Genomic DNA, 22,296 nt, shown 5'->3' on the forward strand with positions numbered 1-22,296 from the left:
AGACTTTGTTATATTTTTGTTATAGTTAGTTTTCTAAAGTTGGGTTTCACCCTGAAAGATGAAACGGTACAATTCTAAATAAATGGGACAGAAGGAGGTTTCTAATGCAAAGTGGTTTCCCCTATCTGAAATAATTTTGCCTAGAAAATTTTTTTGGCAGAAAGAAATTCAAGCACATTTACAATATGGGTTTTTGGTATAAAGGAAAGATTAGAAGCTTTAGTCCTAAAAGAGTTATGAACCATTCAAATAGCAAATCAATGTATTTTAGCTAAAAAGAGAAGTAGAAAGTATTTAATTACAATCCTTGATAAAGTGTAGATCTGTACACTTCACAAAGCTAGGGTATGTTTTTTAAAATAATACACATTGATAATGATATTTTATTTCAAAGGTTCATAATCTTATGATTAATATTAATTTTATCAATAACAACTACAATAAAACTCTAGTACTTTCTTTTCTTGAAAAAGCACTGAGGCTAAATAAACATTGACTGATTGAAACTTCTCAACATTGCCAAATCTCCCCATGGATCATTCCCAAACCTCAAGTCCTGACAACACCCTGTTTTACAGGGAAGACTGCTTTCCACACGGTGCAGCCTCAGAGAGGTGACAGGGCTTTCCTCAGGGGGTTTAAACTAGCCCCTCCTTGCACGGTGCAAAGCACAGTGCAGTGAACCACTACAGTCTGCTGGATCACAGGTACTCTTGCCTCCTTTTTAAAGAGACAAATACAAAAGGCAAGCTGGATGGGAAAATGCCTGGCTGCTTTTGTCCCTTGTCTGGACAGCCTCTCACTTTCCCACAACAGGTAGGCACAAGCACAGACTGCTGCTGAATGCTCCAGACCTTGCCAAGATGCTGAAACCCACTGGTTTCTGCGGTTGTCCCATTTTCTACTGATCCTGGCTCTTTGCCAGAGCTTAATTAAGCCACTGAAAATGCGGGATGGTTAACCCTCTCTGTACTGCACCCACCTACAATTATTTTCGAAGCACTTTCATATGCTTTCACTCTTCCCAAAGATAAAGATAAGTGCCAGACTGTAGCAGTGCACAGCAGGGTGCGTGGGTGGGTGTGTGCAGGTAACCACGGTACAGTAATTGCTACCAGTACTTACCATAAAGGAGAAACTCAATATCTAAGGCTAGGGTTCAGGAAGCCACTCCAAAATATATGTGGAGTTTGGTTTTATTTGTTAGGGTTTGGAGTAAAGTGCAGAAGACTTCTACAGTTTAATCATGTTTAACCTCAGGGAAATAATTTTCCATTAAGAGAAAGAAAACAAGTATTCGGATCACAATGTCTGTTGTGAATCCTTTTTACCATATGAACAAAACATTATAGAGCTTTTGAAACTCCCAGAGCCACTGCTGTTCATTAAAAAAAGAAAGCACCCTTTTAAGACTTAGGTGCTTTATCTTTTACAAAATGAAAAAGATCAAACATAAAACCTTATTTGTAAGCAAAGCAATAGTGTCTCTGGGTCTCTTGCTAAGATCAACAGCAATGAGGATGAATGAGGGGAAGCAGTGACAATGGTCAAAATGGGTGAAAGGAAGCTCTCTGTTGAGGCCAGCCTTCCCTGATTGCAATCTTTAGACCCAAGCCCATAACTCTGTTTAACTACTATATCCTGAATAAAAAGTTAATTCTGCTCTAATGAGAAGCAAGTGAAGTCGCATGATGAGAGGAAGCCTGAGTAACCTAACTGAGCCCCTACAAACTGATATCAGAGAAGATCTGTATTTGAAGATAGTTTAAGAATATCTGAATTGGATTCAGGAGAAATGCAGGAAATTGATTGGTCAGGCTAATTATTTTCTCTTTTTGACAACAGGGTAACCCACTACACACAACAGATAATTAAGTAATCTTCTCTCATTCTATATTCCGTAGCAATAGACATCTACAGATGTTCAGCTTCCACCTTCCTGATAACAATGAGGCAATTTTAAAGGGATCAAAGTGACAGGAGTCACTTTTCAGCTATCCAGTACCAAATTCATATTCCCATTTTATCCCAATAGTTTTCCCAATTCTTCTTGTGCTTCAGTTACTTGTACTTATAATTCCCATTACTTTGTAGGAAAATAACAGCAAAAGTTGACTGCTTTCCCTAATACCTATCATGGGTACACAGGAATATTCCTATTTGGTGAAGACAGAAAATTTCACACCTATGCAACACCACAATATGGTCAAACAAAAGAGTGGCTTAATTAATTGCTGGCCAAGAGCCATGTTCTTTCCAAATCAAGGCTTCTACAAGATGGCATATGGTTTGTTATTTCTTACAAATATGAAAAGCCTTTTGAAGTGATTACACTTGGTATCTGTCAAAATAATTCTATATATCAAACAGTACTAAAATTTTTTAAATTATTATTTGAAAAACAAAAATTTCATCGTAAGAATTTGAAAATAGTTTTCATTTCTGAGAGTTAAGATAGTGACCAGCATGCATTTTAGTAAATATTTTAATTTCACATAGTGTTGTTCCATGTAGAATATACCAACTTTACTTAGGAACATTAACAGGAAATATAATTTTTAAAGTAAAAAGATTACTTCTTCATTTTTGCCCCACGTTTTCAAATGCAGAATATATTTAGTATTTGATTTTTTATTGTATCATTTATTCTATTAAATTCAATCACAATGCCATTTTTTTTTAAAACTGTGCTTGTATTGAGGATGGTAAAAAAAAAAAAAAAAAGAAGGCATTTAATCTGAGTTCCCTGACTGTAAGAGTTTTCTATTATTCATCGTTATATCTCCAGTACCAGGATACAGGAGGTTGTGACGAATTTCTATCCTCTGAATAACCACCGCAATCTCAAACATCGCGCTGCACCCAGCCCTAACACACTCGGAGCCGTGCACAGCAACGAGGCATGGGTTGAGCCCAGTCCACAGCACTCTGGCTCAAAAGGCAGCATAATCCAAGCGCTTAGGCATCCTGAGTGCTTTCCCCTCAAGGTCCCAACGGGATTTGTAACTACCCACTTAGAGACATACTGCAGCAAAACATTTAGGAGACAGGAAATGTCAAAGCATTAGAAAAACCTCAAAGTTACAACGTCTTAAAACTGTTCTACTCTGTCTCCTGCCTCAGTTCCATCCTGATAGACTTCATAATGCTACTAGTAATAGTGTGAATCAGAAAAACTAAGACACCAGATTTTTATTTTTAAATTGTAACCCAATACCTATCACAGAGTCAGTCACCTACTGGGCTTTTAAATACTGTTAAATAATGAATTACGGAGGGGAATGAAATACAGGTATAGAGTGCTCTCGTGGTAAATGGATCTTCATGGTTGGTGGGAACATATTTCTTAACATTTTTTCTTCTACTAATATAAACGTATTTTGTCTCCAAAGGACATTGAGGATGTGATGTACCAGGACTGATTTATTCATAACTTTGGTTCCTGTGAATACTGAAAGGAACTAGAAAAGACAGCACTTATTAACATAATTAATAGCCATAAAGCCTCAATTCACTCCAATGTACTTGTATTTAGAATCGTACCGATTGGGGAACGTGGACCTCTTGCAAATACTGTCCTATACCAGGGTATCAGGACAGTGAAACACAATGGATAAAACCAGTAGGCAAGCAATCAAGATGAAGTTATCAGAGGTAGACCTTTCAAAGTGACTTAGTATGATGGAATCGTATGGGATGGAAACATAAAAATTATCTTTACCTTACACACCTGAAAAACTAAAAGTGAATGGAGATTACTCAGCCTGGAGTCATGGGAATGCACTGTGTCATCAAAGGAAAATATATGCAAACAGCTGTGGCAGAGGCTATTTTAAAGCACCCACCTTGCAGCTCTTTTAGTCCTCCTAATCCATTATCTGTTTTCAGTTAAAAATCATTAATGTCCAGCATATAAGAACCTAGACACAGACAAAAAACACATATTTTTTTCCTATGGGGGTGGTAACCAGATGTCAATAGCTGCAGCTGTGACTATATAATTACCTGTTTGCATTAACGGAGACCACAGTTTAGATTTAATAGGTCAGATGACAATGCAGCAAAATGCATTTAGCCTATGATTACCCCTTTTCAAACATTCTCTCACTCGCAACTTCGACCCTGGGAACATAGCAGGCACAGACTTAGGTCAATAAGAAACACTGGCCAGCACAATAGGCCTTGCCTCAAACAGCGCTGTTGACAGACACCAGCACAAAGGAAATGAATAGAGTCCCCCTCAGTTCTCACACAGAGCGAAGAATGACTCAGTGTACTGCTGCTTTGGTGCTCTGTTTGTACAGTGTATACAGCTTTTGTCCTCAGCCACTGTTCACAGCTCAATGGGGGCTAAAGAGCTGAGGAAGTGAAGGCGGAAGAATGCTCCACACTCTTCCCTGTGGCCAGCAGTTGTCTCCATAGGCACAGAACAGGTCAAGAGAGAACTGGAAAGTCACTTGCTTAAACTCCTCCTACCCCAACTTACCCAAATAAAGTGATTTTTGCATTAAAATACAAAGAAAGCATTATTTAGAGTGCCTAGAAAAGAGTAGAAAAATCACCATTGGTTTGATATTAATATACTTATTGATTGAATTACCGGGTCTTTTGGAGTTTTGCTTTCTGTCACATTTCTCATATTTCTTTTTCAAAAGCTTATGTTAGGCGCAAAGAGAAATTGGGACTGGCTCACAGTACGGAACTAAAGTAATGCAGGCCTGGACTCACTAGAGACCACAGGAACAGGGCCAAAGAGCAGGTGAGGAGGCAAGATCCAGGTAGGGATCCGAGGCATCAGCCAGGCTGGCAGTGAGCATTTCTTTGCTTGTATATTAACAGCATATTGTCCCAAGTATATACACATCTATCTTTATGCCTACTTCCCAAGGTAATGGGAGTATAACAATAAAGAACCCAGCCCGGGGATAAAACAGAATTCTAAGACAATTCATTGGAGACTATGAATAGACAGTACCATAGGCTTAAGATTGGTTTGCTTGATACTGGCCAAGAAACCTAGCTAAAGTAAGGGACAAGTGCCAAAGATGAATGAAATGTCATTGCCCTGGGCCAAAAACAACCTGGCAGAAATGCATCTGCGTTTATGTACATGTTTTGGGATAGGACTGTGTTCAAAGTCTGGTTCTGCCAATTACTAGCTGTGTGACTTTGTATAACCCCTCCAAATCTTAATTTCTGCATCTGTAAAGTGGGATGTCCCTCCATTTCTCTATCCAAAAAATAATTATTGATATATTAATAGTACCTACACTTCATTGGTTGCTGTGAAGATAAACTACATGGAAAGCACCTAGGACAGGACCTGGTACTATGTGAATACTCAATAAATACTGCCTATACTAAGCGCTAGCTTCTATTGCTATTAGAACCACTACTATAATTCTCTAACTAGTACTAACATCACAAACTCCATTACCACTCCTACAGAGAGAGAACTGCTTTTTCAGGACTCTAGAGAAAATTCTTACCAGATGATTGAGATCGCTAATCCCTGAGTCCAGGAGGATATTTCACATACCCAGAGGCTGTCTGTAGTGGTCTCTAGTAAATAAATTCAAGCTTCATGGATGGTATACATGTGACATAAGCTATCTATAAGACACACAAGCTTATTAATATTAAAACTTTAAAAAAGGTATATGGGGCTTCCCTGGTGGCACAGTGGTTGAGAATCTGCCTGCCAATGCAGGGGACACGGGTTCGAGCCCTGGTCTGGGAAGATCCCACAAGACGCGGAGCAACTGGGCCCGTGAACCACAACTACTGAGCCTGCGCGTCTGGAGCCTGTGCTCCGCAACGGGAGAGGCCGCGATAGTGAGAGGCCTGCGCACCGCGATGAAGAGTGGCCCCCACTTGCCGCAACTAGAGAAAGCCCTCGCACAGAAATGAAGACCCAACACAGCAAAAATAAATAAATAAATAAAAATAAATAAATTTAAAAAAAAAGGTATATGATTTGAATTTTTCCCAAAATCTACATCAATGTACAGCCTAATAATTATTCCTAAAGCAATTATACTCCAATAAAGATGTTTAAAAAAAAAAGATAAAGATACAAAAAAAAAAATTATTCCTAAGAGGGAAAACAATAGCAATTTTAATTAAGTGCTTGCTATTCTTGGGTCCAGATACTCTTCTAAGTGACTTATCTAAGGTACTATTATTTTTACAGTGAAGAAATTAAAGGACAGAGCATTAAGTAACTTGCTTAAGATTACACTGTTAAATAAGTAAACCCAGGCAATATGACTTCCCATCTAGTGCTCATAAACACTACACTGTACCGTTTCATTAATATTCCTATGAAAGCATCTGTAACAACTTGCTAAGTAGTACTATCCTTATTCTTACACTTAGCAAAGGAAAGAAGTCCTTTCAATAGAAGATTCTGGTACAGAATCAAACCATATACCCACAGTAGCCTCATAAATGATAATATACAATTAATTAAAATGTTTAAGGTATATCCTTTTTGAAGAACAGGCATTTGCTGACTACTTCTAGTCTAGTAGGAGTCAAAAAGTAAAATGCTTTGTTTAACTGCTTTCATTACCACACAACCATAATTAGTTTCATGCTTATGAATTTAATCTTACATGTTAATTATATCTGCAATGATTCTGAGAATGCAAAGAAGTTACTTAATGAAAAATAACTGCCTTGAGGATGCTTTAAGCATATAAATGATCACAAAAAGAAAAAAATGTCCCCCATTTCAATAACTTTCAGAATGCCTCCCCACATTTAAATCTCTCTTGGTACTGGTCAATGGAACATCAATACCAAGCAAGAACGATGTCAGAAGTTTAAGTAAAATTTTGCACTTATTTAAAAATTCATTCCATATGTCTCTGATTTAATTTATTCTTCAAAATCTAAACTTGTATAAACATAGACAAATATTCATGAATGACCTTGATTACAATTAAATTAAAAATAAAGGTAACAGACTTCCATATCCAGCGGTATGTTAGGATAAGTAAACTGACCAAAGCTCCTGCTAAAAAGAAATAAACACAGTGGTTAAAATACCAAAAAATGTTTTCTTTAATTGTATCACTGAGTCAGCAATTTAGAACTGATTATAGAAAGGCAGAAAAAGAAAAAAGAGCTGGAACTCAAAGAATAAACAGAGCACTGAAGCTGGGTTTTGCAAAACTTTAGCTTCTTTTAACATTTCTATAGACACAAAGGGTCACTACATAATGGGAAAAAAGGAGAAAATTACCTAGAAGATAAGAAAATTCTAAATTTGTATGAAAGAGGTAAAACAGTCTCAAGTTATATACAGTAAAAATTTAAAGGATTACTAGCAGAAAAGACAAATCTACCATTAAAACTGTTTTGAAAACGGAACATTTACAAAAATTGACCAAATACTGGGCTTAAAAAGGAAGTATTAACAAATTTCAAAAATTTGGTATTTTTCCTCTGGTCACAATACAATTATGCTAGAAATTAATAATAAAACATTCTTACTTGTTTGGAAATTTAAAATACACTTTTATACAACTCATGCCTCAAAGAAGAAATAATGGAACTTAGAAAATAACATGAAAATATATAAATTAGCCAAGTTGTTCAATTGTACTATATAACAACATAATATATACTAATAAAGCACTTTAATTCTTGTAAACTAATTTATTTAATAGCCTGCAGTTTGTTTGGCTTTAGTTTTTTATAATTCATAAGAAAAATACTTGATTAGCACAGTATAATCATGTATGCTAACTATAAAAATGTGACCAATATTTTTTCATTAAAATAAATTATGTTCTTGGTCAAAACAATAAGTGCACCCCAATGTTCACTGCAGCACTGTTTACAATAGCCAAGACATGGAAGCAAATGTCCATTGACAGAGGAATGGATAAAGAAGACGTGGTACATATATACAGTGGAATATTAGCCGTTAAAAAGAATGAAATAATGCCATTTGCAGCAACACTGATGGACCTAGAGATTGTCATACTGAGTGAAGTAAGTCAGACAGAGAAAGAGAAATATATGATATCCCTTATATGCAGAATCTAAAAAGAAATGATACAAATGAACTTATTTACAAAACAGAAGCAGACTCACAGACTTGAGAGAAAGAACTTATGGTTGGGGGGGGAAGGATGGGGGGAAGGGACAGTCAGGGAGTTTGGGATCGACATGTACACAATGCTGTATTTAAAATGGATAACCAACAAGGACTACTGTATAGCACAGGGAACTCTGCTCCATGTTATGTGGCAGCCTGGATGGGAGGGGAGTTTGGGGGAGAAAGGGTACATGTATGTGTATGGCTGAGTCCCTTTGCTGTGCACCTGAAACTATCACAACTTGTTAATCACCTATACTCCAATATAAAATAAAAAGTTTTTAAAAAAAAGTCTGGAAACAATCCAGATGCCCATCAACAGGACACTGATTAATAAACCATGGTACACTTCCCCACCAAAATAAAATAAAATAAAATAAATTATGCTCTATCTTACTTTATATTTATTAGGAAGCTTCCTTGACTAGGCTATCCCAAGGTACTATCTGTTTGAGTTAGTTTGGCATCTTAAAATTTTCCATCTTGAAGATATACATTTATGATTCTTTGAGTCCAATGTAAATGTCCTTTAAAAAAAAACTTTTGACAAATTGCATACATGCATTTAAAGCACCCTTGATTCCTGAACGCTATAGAAAGAATGTTTATGTACCCCCAAAATTCATATGTTAAATCCTAATGCCCAAGATGATGGTATTTGGAGATGGGGCCTTTGGGAGGTGATTAGGTCACAAGGATAGACAGAGCCCTCATGAATGGGGTTAGTGACCTTCTAAAAGAGACCCCAGGGACTTCCCTGGTGGCGCAGTGGTAAAGAATCCACCTGCCAATGCAGGTGACACGCGTTCGAGCCCTGGTCCTGGGAGATCCCACATGCCGCGGAGCAACTAAGCCCGTGCGCCACAACTACTGAGCCTGTGCTCTAGAGCCCCTGAGCCACAACTACTGAAGCCCGCACGCCTAGAGATCACGCTCCGCAACAAGAAAAGCCACCACAATGAGAAGCCCGCGCACCACAAAGAAGAGTAGCCCCCGCTCGCCCCCCCGCTCGCTGCAACTAGAGAAAGCCCGCCCACAGCAACAAATACCCAATGCAACCAAAAAAATTAATTAAATAAAAAAATAAAAAATAAAAGAGACCCCAAAGAGCTCCCCTGAACCTTCTGCCATGTGAGAACAAAACGTGAAGACAGCTGCTATGAACCAGGAAGCAGATCCTCATCAAACACCAAATCTGCTAGTGCCTAGATTATGTGCCTTCCCAGTCTCCAGGGCTGTGAGAAATAAAGGTTTGCTGTTCAAGGCACCTCATGTATGGTATTTTTGTTATAGCAGCCCGAAGAGACTAAGATACTGAATAAATTCCATTTTTCTCTATATTCAAAAACTGGCTATAAAACTCGGCAAGAATCAAAGAATTATTTGAAAAAAGTTAGGAAAAGAACACTAAAAACCAGAACCCTGAAGTATAAGTGTTTAGAGATATACTGGATATGTACTTGGATTTAAAAACTTGTGTTGGAACCCACACCACTGTGTTTCCCACTTTAAATGGCTAATTCTGGTAATGTTCAATCCAAATGCATATGCTGAACTGAAAATATGAAGGCCTGATCTGTATTTTGAATCACTGAATCCAAGGATGTTGTCTGAAAGCCAAATACTTTCAAAAATGGTAGCCTAGTGTGCCTGACAGCACATCCTGGTAGCATATCTTTTAAAAACGAAGAAAGAGAACGAGAACAAGAAGCATTTGATGTGTAGATACTGACTCTTAGCTCCCCAAAACAGAAATTAACTTAAACTAGCTTAAGAAGAAAGAGAAAAAATGAATTCATTATAAGGATATAGGGGTGCCTTCAGAAACCCTGGAGCAGACTTCAAGAAGGGCTGGTCGAGAAACTTTGAGAAGCCATGAGAGACTCAGGCAGTGAACCCTCTCATGATTCTCACCTGTCTTCACTCCACATGTCTGCATAATTCTCTCTTCCTTTGAACCAGCTTTCTGTGTTCTCCAGTCTGCATGGCATAAAATATGGCTACTCAAAGCCTTTGAATTTACAAGTTAAAGCCCCAGATATGTGAAGAGACTAATTACCTTTCCCTTGTTCACAATTCCAAAATCCAGGGGATAGAACTTGGTTTGATTCCAGCTTGGTGCAGGTGCCTACTCTGGTCTAATCAGGTGGAAAAGGCCACACTGCTTCAACATGGCTGCCCACAGACCACTGCTTGGGTGGTCAGGGGTAGCTAAAGGTGCTGTTGTGTTGGAAACTGTAAAAGGCACTCAGCATAAGCAAGAAACAAGTGCTGTGCATGAGCAACATGCTTTCTGATGGAATTTCGTATCGCTCTGTGCCCGGGAGGCAGGTGTCAAGTTGGATAATCAAGGTTGAAGACACTGCCTGAGGTCTTGGGTAGGGGGATGGGATACCAATCCGGCTCAGACAAAGAGGTGGAGGGCAGATTTCCTCAAGTAACAAAAGAGTGTACAGCAGACAGAAGTGTGGCCAGCACTGCCCCAAGAAGCTGACAGGTCATGTTTGAACTTGACCCTCCAGTTTCTCTGCATTTGGCTAGGAGAGAGAGACTAATGACAGAACTGCTAAGCTCCTTCTCCCTGGAGCCTTTACTAAATATTTTGAGTTTTTGTTGCCTATACTAAACAGTCTGCCTGGCCTCAACTCACATAATTTGATACATACTATTTATATCATGTTGACTGCACAGATATTTAAATAAGTAAAAGTTAGTATAGCAAAATGATCTGCTCATCTCTCAGGTAAAGCATAGCTGTCCACCCATTTGCTCAGCCTATAAATCCTGGCATAATCCTCTTTCTCTTCTCTGTCTCCTTCCCGCTTATTTATCTATCGATTCTTACTCTGAATTATCTTTTTAATCAGTACCCTCAATTCCATCTACAATACCATAGTTTTAATTCAAGATCTTTGTTTGTTTGTTTATTTATTTATGGCTGCGTTGGGTCTTCGTTGCTGCATGTGGGCTTTTTCTCTAATTGCGGTGAGCGGGGGCCACTCTTCATTGCAGTGCACGGGCTTCTCATTGCGGCAGCTTCTCTTGTTGCGGAGCACAGACTCTAGGCACATAGGCTTCAGTAGTTGCACAGGCTCAGCAGTTGTGGCTTGCGGGCTCTGGAGCACAGGCTCAGTAGTTGTAGTGCACAGGCTTAGCTGCTCCGCGGCATGTGGGATCTTCCCGGACCAGGGCTCGAACCCATGTTCTCTGCCTTGGCAGGCGGATTCTTAACCACTGTGCCACCAGGGAAGACCCTTAATTCAAGATCTTACTATCTCTTTTCTGAATTTTTAGAAGAGCCTCCTAATTGACCCTTCTGCCTCCAAATGTCCAATATATTTTGTACTAGCTTCAATAATTTCCACTTTAAAGCAAAATCTTGTCCTTGTCACACCCCTGCTTATAAACCGCTAATAGTTCTTCCCAGCAGCAGAGGTCCCAAGCATGTCTGTACATCAGAACCACTTAGATTCCTACCCCTCATCCTAACCTTTCTAAATCAGAATCTCCTAGAATGGGGCTTAGGAATTTGCCTTTTTAACAAACTCCCCTCTTGATTCTAAAGTAACCAGCCCAAAATCAATCTCTGGGTTTGTGTTATGGAAAGTCCAAGACTCTCTGAACGGAATACAAGTCAATTCACAATCTGAGTTCAATCTCTTTCTAGTCTCATCCCCTGCGACTTTCCCTTCCCAGCCTTATTCACAACACACAACCCTTTCATATTACTAGGCATCCATATATTCTGCTTTCTTCTCTACTTAAGGACCTTCTACTCATTCTTTAGGAATCAATTCAAATATGATCTCCTTTGTGAAGCCTTCCTTGACTACCTCTGGCATTTATCCATTCTTGATTATAGAGTTTAAGAGGCAGTCTAGAGGTGGTTAAGAGTATAGGCTCTGCAGTCAGACTCCAAATGTTTGAATCCAGGTTCCGCAAATTACTAATGAGTAAGTGAGTGACACAGGGCCTTGGACAAGTTACTCAACCTCTCTGTGCTCAGCTGCCGACACTATAAAATAGGAATAATAATACTGTAAGGTTAATGAGTTAATACATGTAAAGCATTTGCCTGGATCATAGCAAATGGTCATTAAACATTAGCTTCCTGTTTAGAAGTTATTCCTATCACTTAGACTATGAACCAGACTTTTATATTAAGTCAATCAATTTAAGAGCTCTCTTTCTTAGTTCTGGTACAAAACAACAAAAAAAAGAGGGTAATTTATATATAAACTTCAATGTAACTTCATTTACTTCTCAAAAGGTGACTGAGGATGATGTACTGAACCTATGTAAGGGAAAAGAAGGCATTTATATGGGAAGGATTGTCTTTTGAAGTCATTCACTAGGGAAGCAGAAAAAACTCAGAAATCTTAGATACCTATGTGAATTTCAAAAAAGAAAGCAAATATTTAGCCTACCTTTGGGCCATTATTTTTTAAATATATAGAAAGAGAACTTAAAAATCTGGACTAAAATCTCACACAGCAAAATTTCCATTATTTATAAAACTAAAAATTTAGCCAAAAATATATTTCAAGAAATCCTATAGGTTTTCAAAATAACTAGAAACAGTACAAAAACTTTTTATGAATCCTGCCTTTTCTCTAATTACTAAAGTAATGTCTGAAATGGAAAAGACAGAGTGAGGGAAAAATTTGGTCATCTCCAACAAAGAAAAACAAATTATGGTTATGCAAGGTGAGAAGTAAACAGGAAAACTAAATTTGTGCTCAAATGCATCCTCTGTAATGTTACTAGATGCATTCTCATTTTGTCTTATTTTGCTTCTGAACTATCAGCTATTAAGAAAGGGTAGAAACAAGATACAGTGAAATCTGGAAACAGGATTCAGCTCTTCTTCCACAGAACACATTTCTCCTTGGACCTCTTCATTCATTCAGTAAATATTTACCGAGCACCTACTATTATACATGTTTGGACACAGCAGTAAACCAAAGAGCCAGGCACGTATGATGCCATTCCTATGACGCTTATCATAGGAAGAGCCTCTACATTTCAACAAATCCAGCGCGCCTTATACACTGCAATGAAGAACATATGGCTCCACCTCCAAATTATCACCATTAGTGACCCCAGAAGATAAAATCTACCTTGCTCCCAGACTTCCAGATCATGGATTTTTAACCTAGGTTCATGGGTCCCTAAAGGTTAATGAATGTGTTGGGGGAATCTGTGAACCCTGTACTATTACATGCAAAATGTGTGTATGTATACACGTGTGTGAACTTTCCTAGACATACAATGTGATTTCACTATATTCTCAAGCGGGCCTATGACCCCCAAAGTATAAACCATCACTGTTCTAGGCACAGGAAAATTCCTACAGTTCTGTCCTACTGAAAAGACTGCTGCCATATACCAACACAGACAGCAGTTGGCAAATTCTCACCTGACATTTTATAGCACAATATTCAACAATTTTATTGACAAGTTACATTTTATTCATCTAAATTCCGTCCTCTAATGTTCTGAGTACCAGCAATCTAGTCAGTCTGTTAGACAAAGACTTCTTCCAAAAAAACTGTTTATAGAACTTGGGCTCCAGCAACTCTTGCAATATAATTCTTGTGTATAACTGAACCGCAGAAAAATAACTCCTTAATTTGTGGTTAGAATAACCACTGCAGAACAACCTACGGTGGGTGGCATGAAACTATCACAATTATAAAGTAACCAAGCAAATAATATACTATGTCTATAACAGATAAAATGTTATAAATCCAAAACATACATTGCTATAAATAAAGTCTCTGGTTATTTGCTGAGATACTCTGACTAACATGGCAGTGACAAGGGCTACTCTTAGCTTGTTTTATAAAGGAGCAACTAAAGCTATTTGACAGTAGACTCTGTGGCACCACATGTATTGTCTGGGCTAAGAAATGAAGTGAACTGCACTGTATAGTAACTTTGGGAAAATACTGCCTTTAATATAAACAAACAATGGACTTTCCTTTAGAAGCCATGATAAGGGAGAGGAGGGCAGTGGGATTAGTCCTACAAAATCAGCATGCCTGCAATTTGGGAAACCATGAATAAGAGCACAAATGCCTATTTGTTGACAGCTGTAATCAGATCATTTCCCCCCAAATTAAAATCATAGATTTTAGAGTTGGTAAGGCTGTAAAAAGATCTACAAGATGATGGGACTGAGCACCAAAGACCATGCATGACTTGCTCAAGTTCACAAACCAAAACAGAAACTGAGTGTCCTGACTCCCTTACTCTGCCATTTCTTTTTCGGGAAAGACTACTGTTCTGCGATTGCATTTACTCGGGATTCCAAATAACTTGATTTGGGGAGAGAGGAGGAGCCTCACCTAGCTTTTTGGCAGGTGACATAAGGCTTTTGGGTCCTTTACCTGGCAGGGAGAGTTGGCCAAGTGAGTAATACACTATTTTTATAAAAAAAGCATGGCCAGCATGAAAATCTAACTTTGGGTACAACGTGACTCCTTTTACAAATTGCCCGTTAGGGTAAATCAAAGGGGAACAGGAGGTTAGAAGTGCAAATTCTAACGTGTAGCCCCAGAACCACACCTTGAAAACCAGTAGGGCAATGGAATGTTCTGTTGGCCAGGTGCCCACTGAAATTTATAAGGAATTCCAGAAGACACTGAGTACGGGCAATTCTCATAAGACAATATGGTCTTTTGACCTGGGCTCCCAGAGGCCCTTGCAGAGTACTTATGAGGTGAACACTTGTCGTAACGTCTCTAAGATATTACTTGGACTTTTCCACCATTCTCAAGTAAATACTGGATTTTCTAACTACATAACTGAATGAAAAGAAAGCAGAAGCCTATGAAAACCTAGATTTTTTATTATTATTAAAGAGATCCATGTCAGTTTCTAATGTAATCATGAATCATAATGAAGATGACTGTATTAAAAAAGTAAAATATAATTCACATACCATAAAATTCACCTATTTAAAGTAAGCACTTCAGTGGCTTTAAGTGTACTGTACTCACTAAAAAGAGCTGTGCATCCATTATCACAATCAATTCTTAAACATCGTCATCACTCCAAAAAGAAACTCTACAGACCCTAACCATCAACTCCTTAAGCCCCTCCCCTCATCTTCCCATCCCTAGGCAATGACTAATCTACTTTCTACCTCTAAATATATTTGCCTGTTCTGGACATTTCATGTACATGTAATTATACAATATGTAGTCTTTTGTGACTGGCTTCTTTCACTTAGCATAATGTTTTCAAAGTTCATGCAAGTTGTATCTTCATTACTTTTTATGGCTGAATAATATTCATACACACAGACACACACACACACATACACACATTTTGTTTATCATTTCATCAGTTGGTGGGCATTTGGGTTCTTTCCACTTTTTGGCTATTATGAATAATACTGTTTTGAACATTTGTTTATAAGTTTTTGAGTAGACATATGTTTTCATTTCTTCTGGTTATATACCTGGGAATGGAATTGCTGGGTCATGTGGTAACTCTGTTTAAGTATTTAAGGAACTATCAAACTATTTTCCAAAGTGGCTACAGCATTTTATATTCCCATCCATCAGAAAGTTCTTGCTTTTAAAAATCATAATAATTAAACAGACTGTGAATACAAACTCCTTATTTTCTGCTAATAGGTAACTGAAGAAAAAAATCCAAGTATTGATAAATATGTTTTTTAAAAACCACATACTATTAGCACATGAAATTCAAATGCAGAGTTCACAACACAGAAAGATAGCTTTAAGATGCTATTTTTAAAAAGGGTTACCATGCAGTAAATATTCCCTGTATCATTTAAACCAAATGAAGGTATTATACATGGGCTATAGATACACGTCAAACACTCTAAAATAGTGGGAAACCTTAAACATGAGTTAAAAAGGACAAAGTATATTTTCTCAAAAACCAAATTAGAATTTATCTAATCAAGTGATAGCTCAAACTTTCAGTCATTAGAAGGAAGAAAAACTATCTTTAAGATGGAAAACTGATGGATATTCACAGGGCAAAGTAAAGGTAATACGCTGATTTGGAAAAGAAAATGAAAGCCAGCTTCTACAACCATATAGTAAAGATGATAAAGAGTTAGTGTCCAATGGGTTTGTGGTAAACAATTTGGGAACAACAACTTTATAAACTATGCAGTAAACTGTACATTCTGGATAGTGAGGGGCTTTGCTTCTACATATCGGGTGTGCTTCCTATATAGGAAGGCAAGGCAAGTTAGTATCTATCACTACTAAGTGTGAAGCAGAGCTTAAAAGAAAATTTGGCCAAGCACGACTAACTCCCTTGGGTGTTTCTGCCAAGGAGAAAGTCCACAACATTGGGAACAGCAGCAGGTAGACAAGTGGCCAGGGGGAAAGTATAATTAGGAGCAGAAGAGAGAGTGAAGATCCTCAGAAGATCCAGGTGCACAGAAATCTGAGCTTTTATCCCATTCCAGCACCAGCCACTTTGTCTTTTCTTGTCAGCAGTGGTTACAATCTTCCATAATTGCCTTTAACCTCACCATTATAATCTCTGGACAACGATGGCTGACAAAGTAAGAAACATGGTTTCCATCACAACCCAGCACCCCCATAAAGAGATTACCTTCTACACACACATTAACACATAACTGAAATAAGTTTCCTAAAAGCTGTAATTAGTCTTGCTATATGCAGTGCATTCTAATATCTCCTATTCTATTTTGCTAAAGAAAAAAAATGCTGAGAATGACACAATACATTGTGGTTTACAGTCTATCAAGAACATAGCTCAAAACATAAGTTAATAATATAAACAGTCAAGACTAATTTTGCATACGGGCAGGCAATGACAACTATGTCACAAGTGTCACCTGGACAATAGTGATTTCAAGGAAGTAAGAGAGGTTAAAATTCAAATAAATGTGTCTTAAGAGCAACAAAAGAAGGTAATATGAGCTCAGTGCATATTAGTAATCATTACGGTTGGGGTGGGGGAGTAGGAGTCCTGACTTATTCCAAAATAAATTTTAAATAGTTTAAAAAAAAGACTGAAATATAAAACTATAAAATACTAGAAGGAAACATACGCCAATATTTCCTTGGAGGGAATGGTTTTTCTATGTATGACAACCAAACTAGAAACTATAAAAGAAAAAATACGCAAAATCAATTATATAATAATAGAAAAATGTTGTATGGCAAATGTAACCAACAATAAACTGGTAGTAAATAGTTTTAACAGCATGACAAAGGGTATAAATTAATAAAAAACTGATAAATCCAAAGACTAATGAGCAACTGGAACAGGCCAATGAAACTGGAATACAACATTCATTTCAGAATTAAATAAATGGCAAGATGTTAACCATTGCTAGTCATCAGAAATGCAAATTAAAACAATGACAGTATTTTTGTCTATTAGACTGGCAAACATGAAAAATAAAATGATAACAACTAGTGTTAGGGACAAATAGTTTCTTTGTGGCAAATGGGAAATATGTATAAATTTTTAAGGAATATACATCCTTTCCAGTCTTCCCATTCCAAAGAATTTATTTCAAGGAAATAATCCAATAATCATATCAAGATTTATGCACAGAATTGTCTCTGAAGTGTTTATAAAAATAGTGAAAACTGGAAACAACATCAATATATATAAATAGTTAAATAAATTACAGTAATGGAATGCTATGTATTCCATATATAATGACATATTTAGACACCTAACTATTTAGAGGGAAAACCTAGTTATAAAATAGTATTCAAAAATACAATTTCTTGTTAAGAAATTTTTTTACATTATGTTTTCACTAGATGATCTTTATTTCTGTTAATTTATGTGAATTTATTGTATTTTGCAATAAGCTTTAATTACTTTTGTAATAAAATGATATTTTTTAAATAAAAAGATGAACAACCTTAACTATACCAAGAGCTCATATACATAGATCAGGAAGACACTATAATCTCAAAAAGATAAATAAGCTAAGCAAAGAAACTAACAATTTACAAAAAAGGAAATACTATTAATAAAAAACCTATGAAATGTTCAATCTGTTTGTATAAGCCTGAAAAATATCAATAACCTTTAAGCCTAGTTATTCCACTTAATCTTTCTTCAGGAAATAGTCCTAGAAGTCTTACCCTCAAAGATGTTCATGGCTGTGCCACTTATAAGAGTTAAAACAGTAGAAACAACCTAAATGTCTAATAAACAGGATTGCTTAAAGAAATTGTTATATTTAGTGATATATAAAGCATCCTTCATAATGAAAAAGGCTATGCTACAAAATTGAGAAACTCGTGATTCAAAATTATATAGGGAGATTAAAACCATATACAACCAAAACGAAAACCTGTGTCTAGATGAAAAGACTGAAAGGAAATTCACCAAAATGATTGGTGGATCTATGAAGGTTTTCTTTTTGTTGTTGTTTCTTTTGTTTTTAGAGTTTTAGCAGTACTTTTTTTTTATTGAGTTATAATTGGCATATAACGTTATATTAGTTTCAGGTGAACAACATTATGATTCGATATTTGTATATACTGCGAAATGATCACCACAAGAAGTCTAGTTAACAGCCATCACCATACATAGTTACAAAATTGGACCTATGAAGTTTTAAAATTTTCCTACTTAGGGTATTTCCCATAGCTTTTTTATGAGACTGCATTACTTTTACAAGTTGAAACAAAAAGAAAAAATTAATAACAGAAATTCCAACATAAGTGTAATTTTAGTAATTTGGCTTGATCACTGAAGAATATTAGCTTTGACATTGTGGTGATCAATATATATCAACAGAATAAATAAATGAATTAAAGTTTTAATCTAAAATGAAGAAACCAACAGAATTAATTGGATTTGGTTTGGTCAGTAGCATATTTTTTATAATAAACAAAAGAGTATATAGAAAAGTGGGAAAGAACACTTGCATAAATTGAAATTTATGCATTTTCAGTAACCCATAAATTTTTAATGTAAAAGAACACAGTATTTGATGATATTTACGATTATAGATGTATAAATGCTTCTTTTTTCTACTTTCCTTTTTTAATAATAAAAAAATGCAACTCGAAATATTTTGCTTAATTATCCAATTCAAAAAATGAACCTGAAAAGAGAGAAATGTACACAGAAATGTAGATGGACCACATCACAACGTCATTAGTTAAAAAGACATACTTTGCAATTCAGACTATAAAGGTCAATACGGGAACAGTTCACTTGTTTATTAGTCAGTGATGGTTTACCGTTGACAATGTGGGTGAATTTAGCTTACATGAGATAAATATTACTTGATAACATCTCTGGTAAAGTGATTTGGTACAACAGAAATCAAAAGGTATGGCTTAAGTTAAACTATGGCTTATACTTAATAATGTTTCTTGATTATTTTACAAAAGCTTATTGCAACAAAAAGTTGTTCAAATGTAAAAAGTGATACCTACCATGTTTTATTTGATAAACATGTCATTTAAATATTTTAAAAGAAACAGAACGATCTGTCCTAAGTGAACAGACTGCTGAGGATTCTATCCTCTCAATGCATGGAGCAACAGGTTGGGCTCCAATCCAAACCTACCGTGTACTAGTTCACTGACTGCAGAAGTTTCCTAACTTCTCTAGGCTTAGTCTGCTTGCCTACAAAATGTGGATAATGTTGCCTAGCTCAAAATGTTACTGTATCTTATCCTTCTTTTCTCTACAAAATTCAGTGTAACTTATCTCAAATATTAAAAAGACAAAATAAGAGTAAGTTACAGTTATATATTTGAGGGCTGAATAGAGAATTTGGATTATGACCTTCATTTCACCCACTCCTCATCCCACCCCCATCTCTGAAAAAACAAAACAAAAAAATAAATATGCAGTTTCCAAGAATTGTGACATAACTTTATTCCAGAAAATGAAATCAGTGGATAACCACCCCTTAGGAAATGAGCATAGAACAAACTCATTTACCATGAGCTAAAACATAATAATTAGAACGGAAAGAGGCAAAACCTCACTACCTTAATGATGTATTATGTTTTTTTACTATAGAAAGTTGAAAAATGTTATCAGAAATTCCCTGAAATAAACATATCTTGGTAATCATTTCTAATAGAAAAAGCATTCAGTCGCTAACTTTTGGTTTATATTTTTATTTTAAGATAGGGAGGGACACATAACCTATACCTTCAAAATTCAGCCAGCCTAAAAAGGTAAATAAATTTTTATTCTGAAAAATACAAAATTTCAAGAAGAAAAACTGTGCCTGCATACATAAGTTGGAAAATGGTTATTCAAAATGTTTGTGATGGGGTCTTGATTCTTTGAGAGGCAAGGTAGGAGAAATAGGCTTTGGAGCAAGATACACCTGGGTTAGAATCTCAGCTCTGCCACTGAAGAGTTACTGGATCTTAGGCAAAGCAGCAGGGCCCTCTGGTTAGGTTAACGGGAGGGGAATTACTCCTCCCCTGCAGCCTCCACAACGAAAAGATTAAACGCTGGTTTTCAGAGCTTTCTCTGCAGTTAGGGAGGAGCCATGTTATACAGGTCTGATCAAGGAAACGTAGGCTGAAGTCTGGAAGAGATTTCTAAAAAAGCTTTTGTTTTCCCGATAAAAGGGACAGAGAAGCTGACTGTACCCTCCCCCACTCTCTTCCTCTCTTGAACACAGACATGTAGCCCAGGAGAATCAGCAGCTTTATTGTACCTGTGACGCAAGGAGAAGGCAGCCCTAATGTTGTCAAACTGCTGAAGCAACCCCGGAAGCTCCAGCAGCCAGGATTCTTATGCAAGAAAAATAAGCCTCTATATGTTTAATCCATAAGTCTTCAAGTTCTCTGCTAAGTGTAACTGACACAAGTCTAAATGATTTGGAAAGTCACTTAATTCTCTGGGGCTCACTTTTCTTCCTCTGTAAAGTAGATAGTAAGTAGATAGTAAGATACGTAAGTAAGGTATCGTTATCTGTTTGACACGTAGAAAAGGTAATGTCAGCTGTTCATGATGATGATGACGATGATGACCTTATTTCTCACGCAAGCCATTTGCAGTAATCATTTCATTCATCTATTTTGAAGGCAACAAAATTGAGGCTCCATGAAGTTAAGCAACTTGCCCAAGATCACACAATTAATAAGTAGTACAGCCAGGATTCAAATTCAGGAATTCTTATTTCAGGACCAATGAGCTTAAACCACTACGGTGCTTAGAAAAGTGACTCAACATAATAAGAGCTAAAGCTAATAATCGTTGGCTATTATGATAATGTTAGACAACTATGAAGACAAGAACAAGTACATCCTAATTTTCATTCTGGAAGGTAATAAATTCTCATTAATTCAACATTAATTTTATTTTTCTTCTTAAAATTAGGATGATCTCACTTCTTTACTGAAACAGGAATACTTAATACTCTTCATTGAAGGCAATTTTTTTTCCTTTATAACACCAAAGGGCAACTAATAACAGTATACATCAACCAATAATTGCAACACCTACTGTTAGCTAAATGCTTTTGTGACTCCTGTCTATCAAAAAAGTAAGCAATGAATATTTATGGTGAACTTATAATCTGCAAGGCACTATGCCAGATATTTTAAATTATTTTTGCCAAAAGAAATAGCATATGTTTATTTTCTTAAAGTGACTTAACACCGCTTTAGAGGGAGAATGTCCTAATAGTGCTAAAAATTAGGAAGTGGCTGTTGCTGTTAGCCATCACCAACATCATCAGCACCATTACTAACACACACAGATTTTATACCACAAGCTAGCATATACTAAGCGTTAGATGCCACGTTTGGAACGTTTTCCTTCAAACGTCAGAATGTTTCGTTTCCTTCAGTGAAATAAATGAAACAACGTTAAAAAATTCATGCTGAAGGTGCAGTATTTGAAAAACAAGCAAAATTCAAAATTAAAGTTTCTAAATAAATTACATTCAGCAAACAGGCTAAAATATTGGCAATTGCAATTAAGAAAAGATATTTAGTTCCTGGAAAAGACTGAGATCTCAAGAGTTGATGTGTAGTTGTTAACTTTCAAAAATAGTTTGGCATATATCTTTCTAGTAAATAAAAAATTAATGTAAAGGCCAAAACTAAATGGATGGTGAATAAAGTAGAAGTTTTGAGGTAACGTTAACTCAAAAATGTTAAGTCTCAAAATATGTATGTTCACAGCAATATATTTTTTGGAAGCCAAATAAC

The 22,296-nt window shown here is 36.4% G+C and overlaps 1 protein-coding gene across 5 annotated transcripts in view; it reads right to left on the reverse strand.

The window, feature by feature from the left end:
• MRPS28 (mitochondrial ribosomal protein S28) overlaps positions 1-22,296 on the reverse strand; it is a 101,880-nt gene that overhangs the window by 46,320 nt on the left and 33,264 nt on the right. For 2 of the 5 annotated variants that reach the window (XM_082432873.1, XM_082432872.1), the window contains one exon: positions 19,161-21,154. The exons of the other annotated variants lie outside the window; for them this stretch is intronic. In XM_082432873.1, the coding sequence (XP_082288999.1) occupies positions 21,151-21,154 (4 nt within the window). In that variant the 3' untranslated portion in view covers positions 19,161-21,150. Of the gene's footprint in view, positions 1-19,160; positions 21,155-22,296 lie in introns of those variants that run through there. 5 annotated transcript variants of the gene reach the window in all.

The sequence above is a fragment of the Balaenoptera physalus genome (genome assembly GCF_965194825.1).
Source record: "Balaenoptera physalus genome assembly, chromosome: 17".
In the NCBI taxonomy this organism is placed as follows: domain Eukaryota; kingdom Metazoa; phylum Chordata; class Mammalia; order Artiodactyla; family Balaenopteridae; genus Balaenoptera; species Balaenoptera physalus.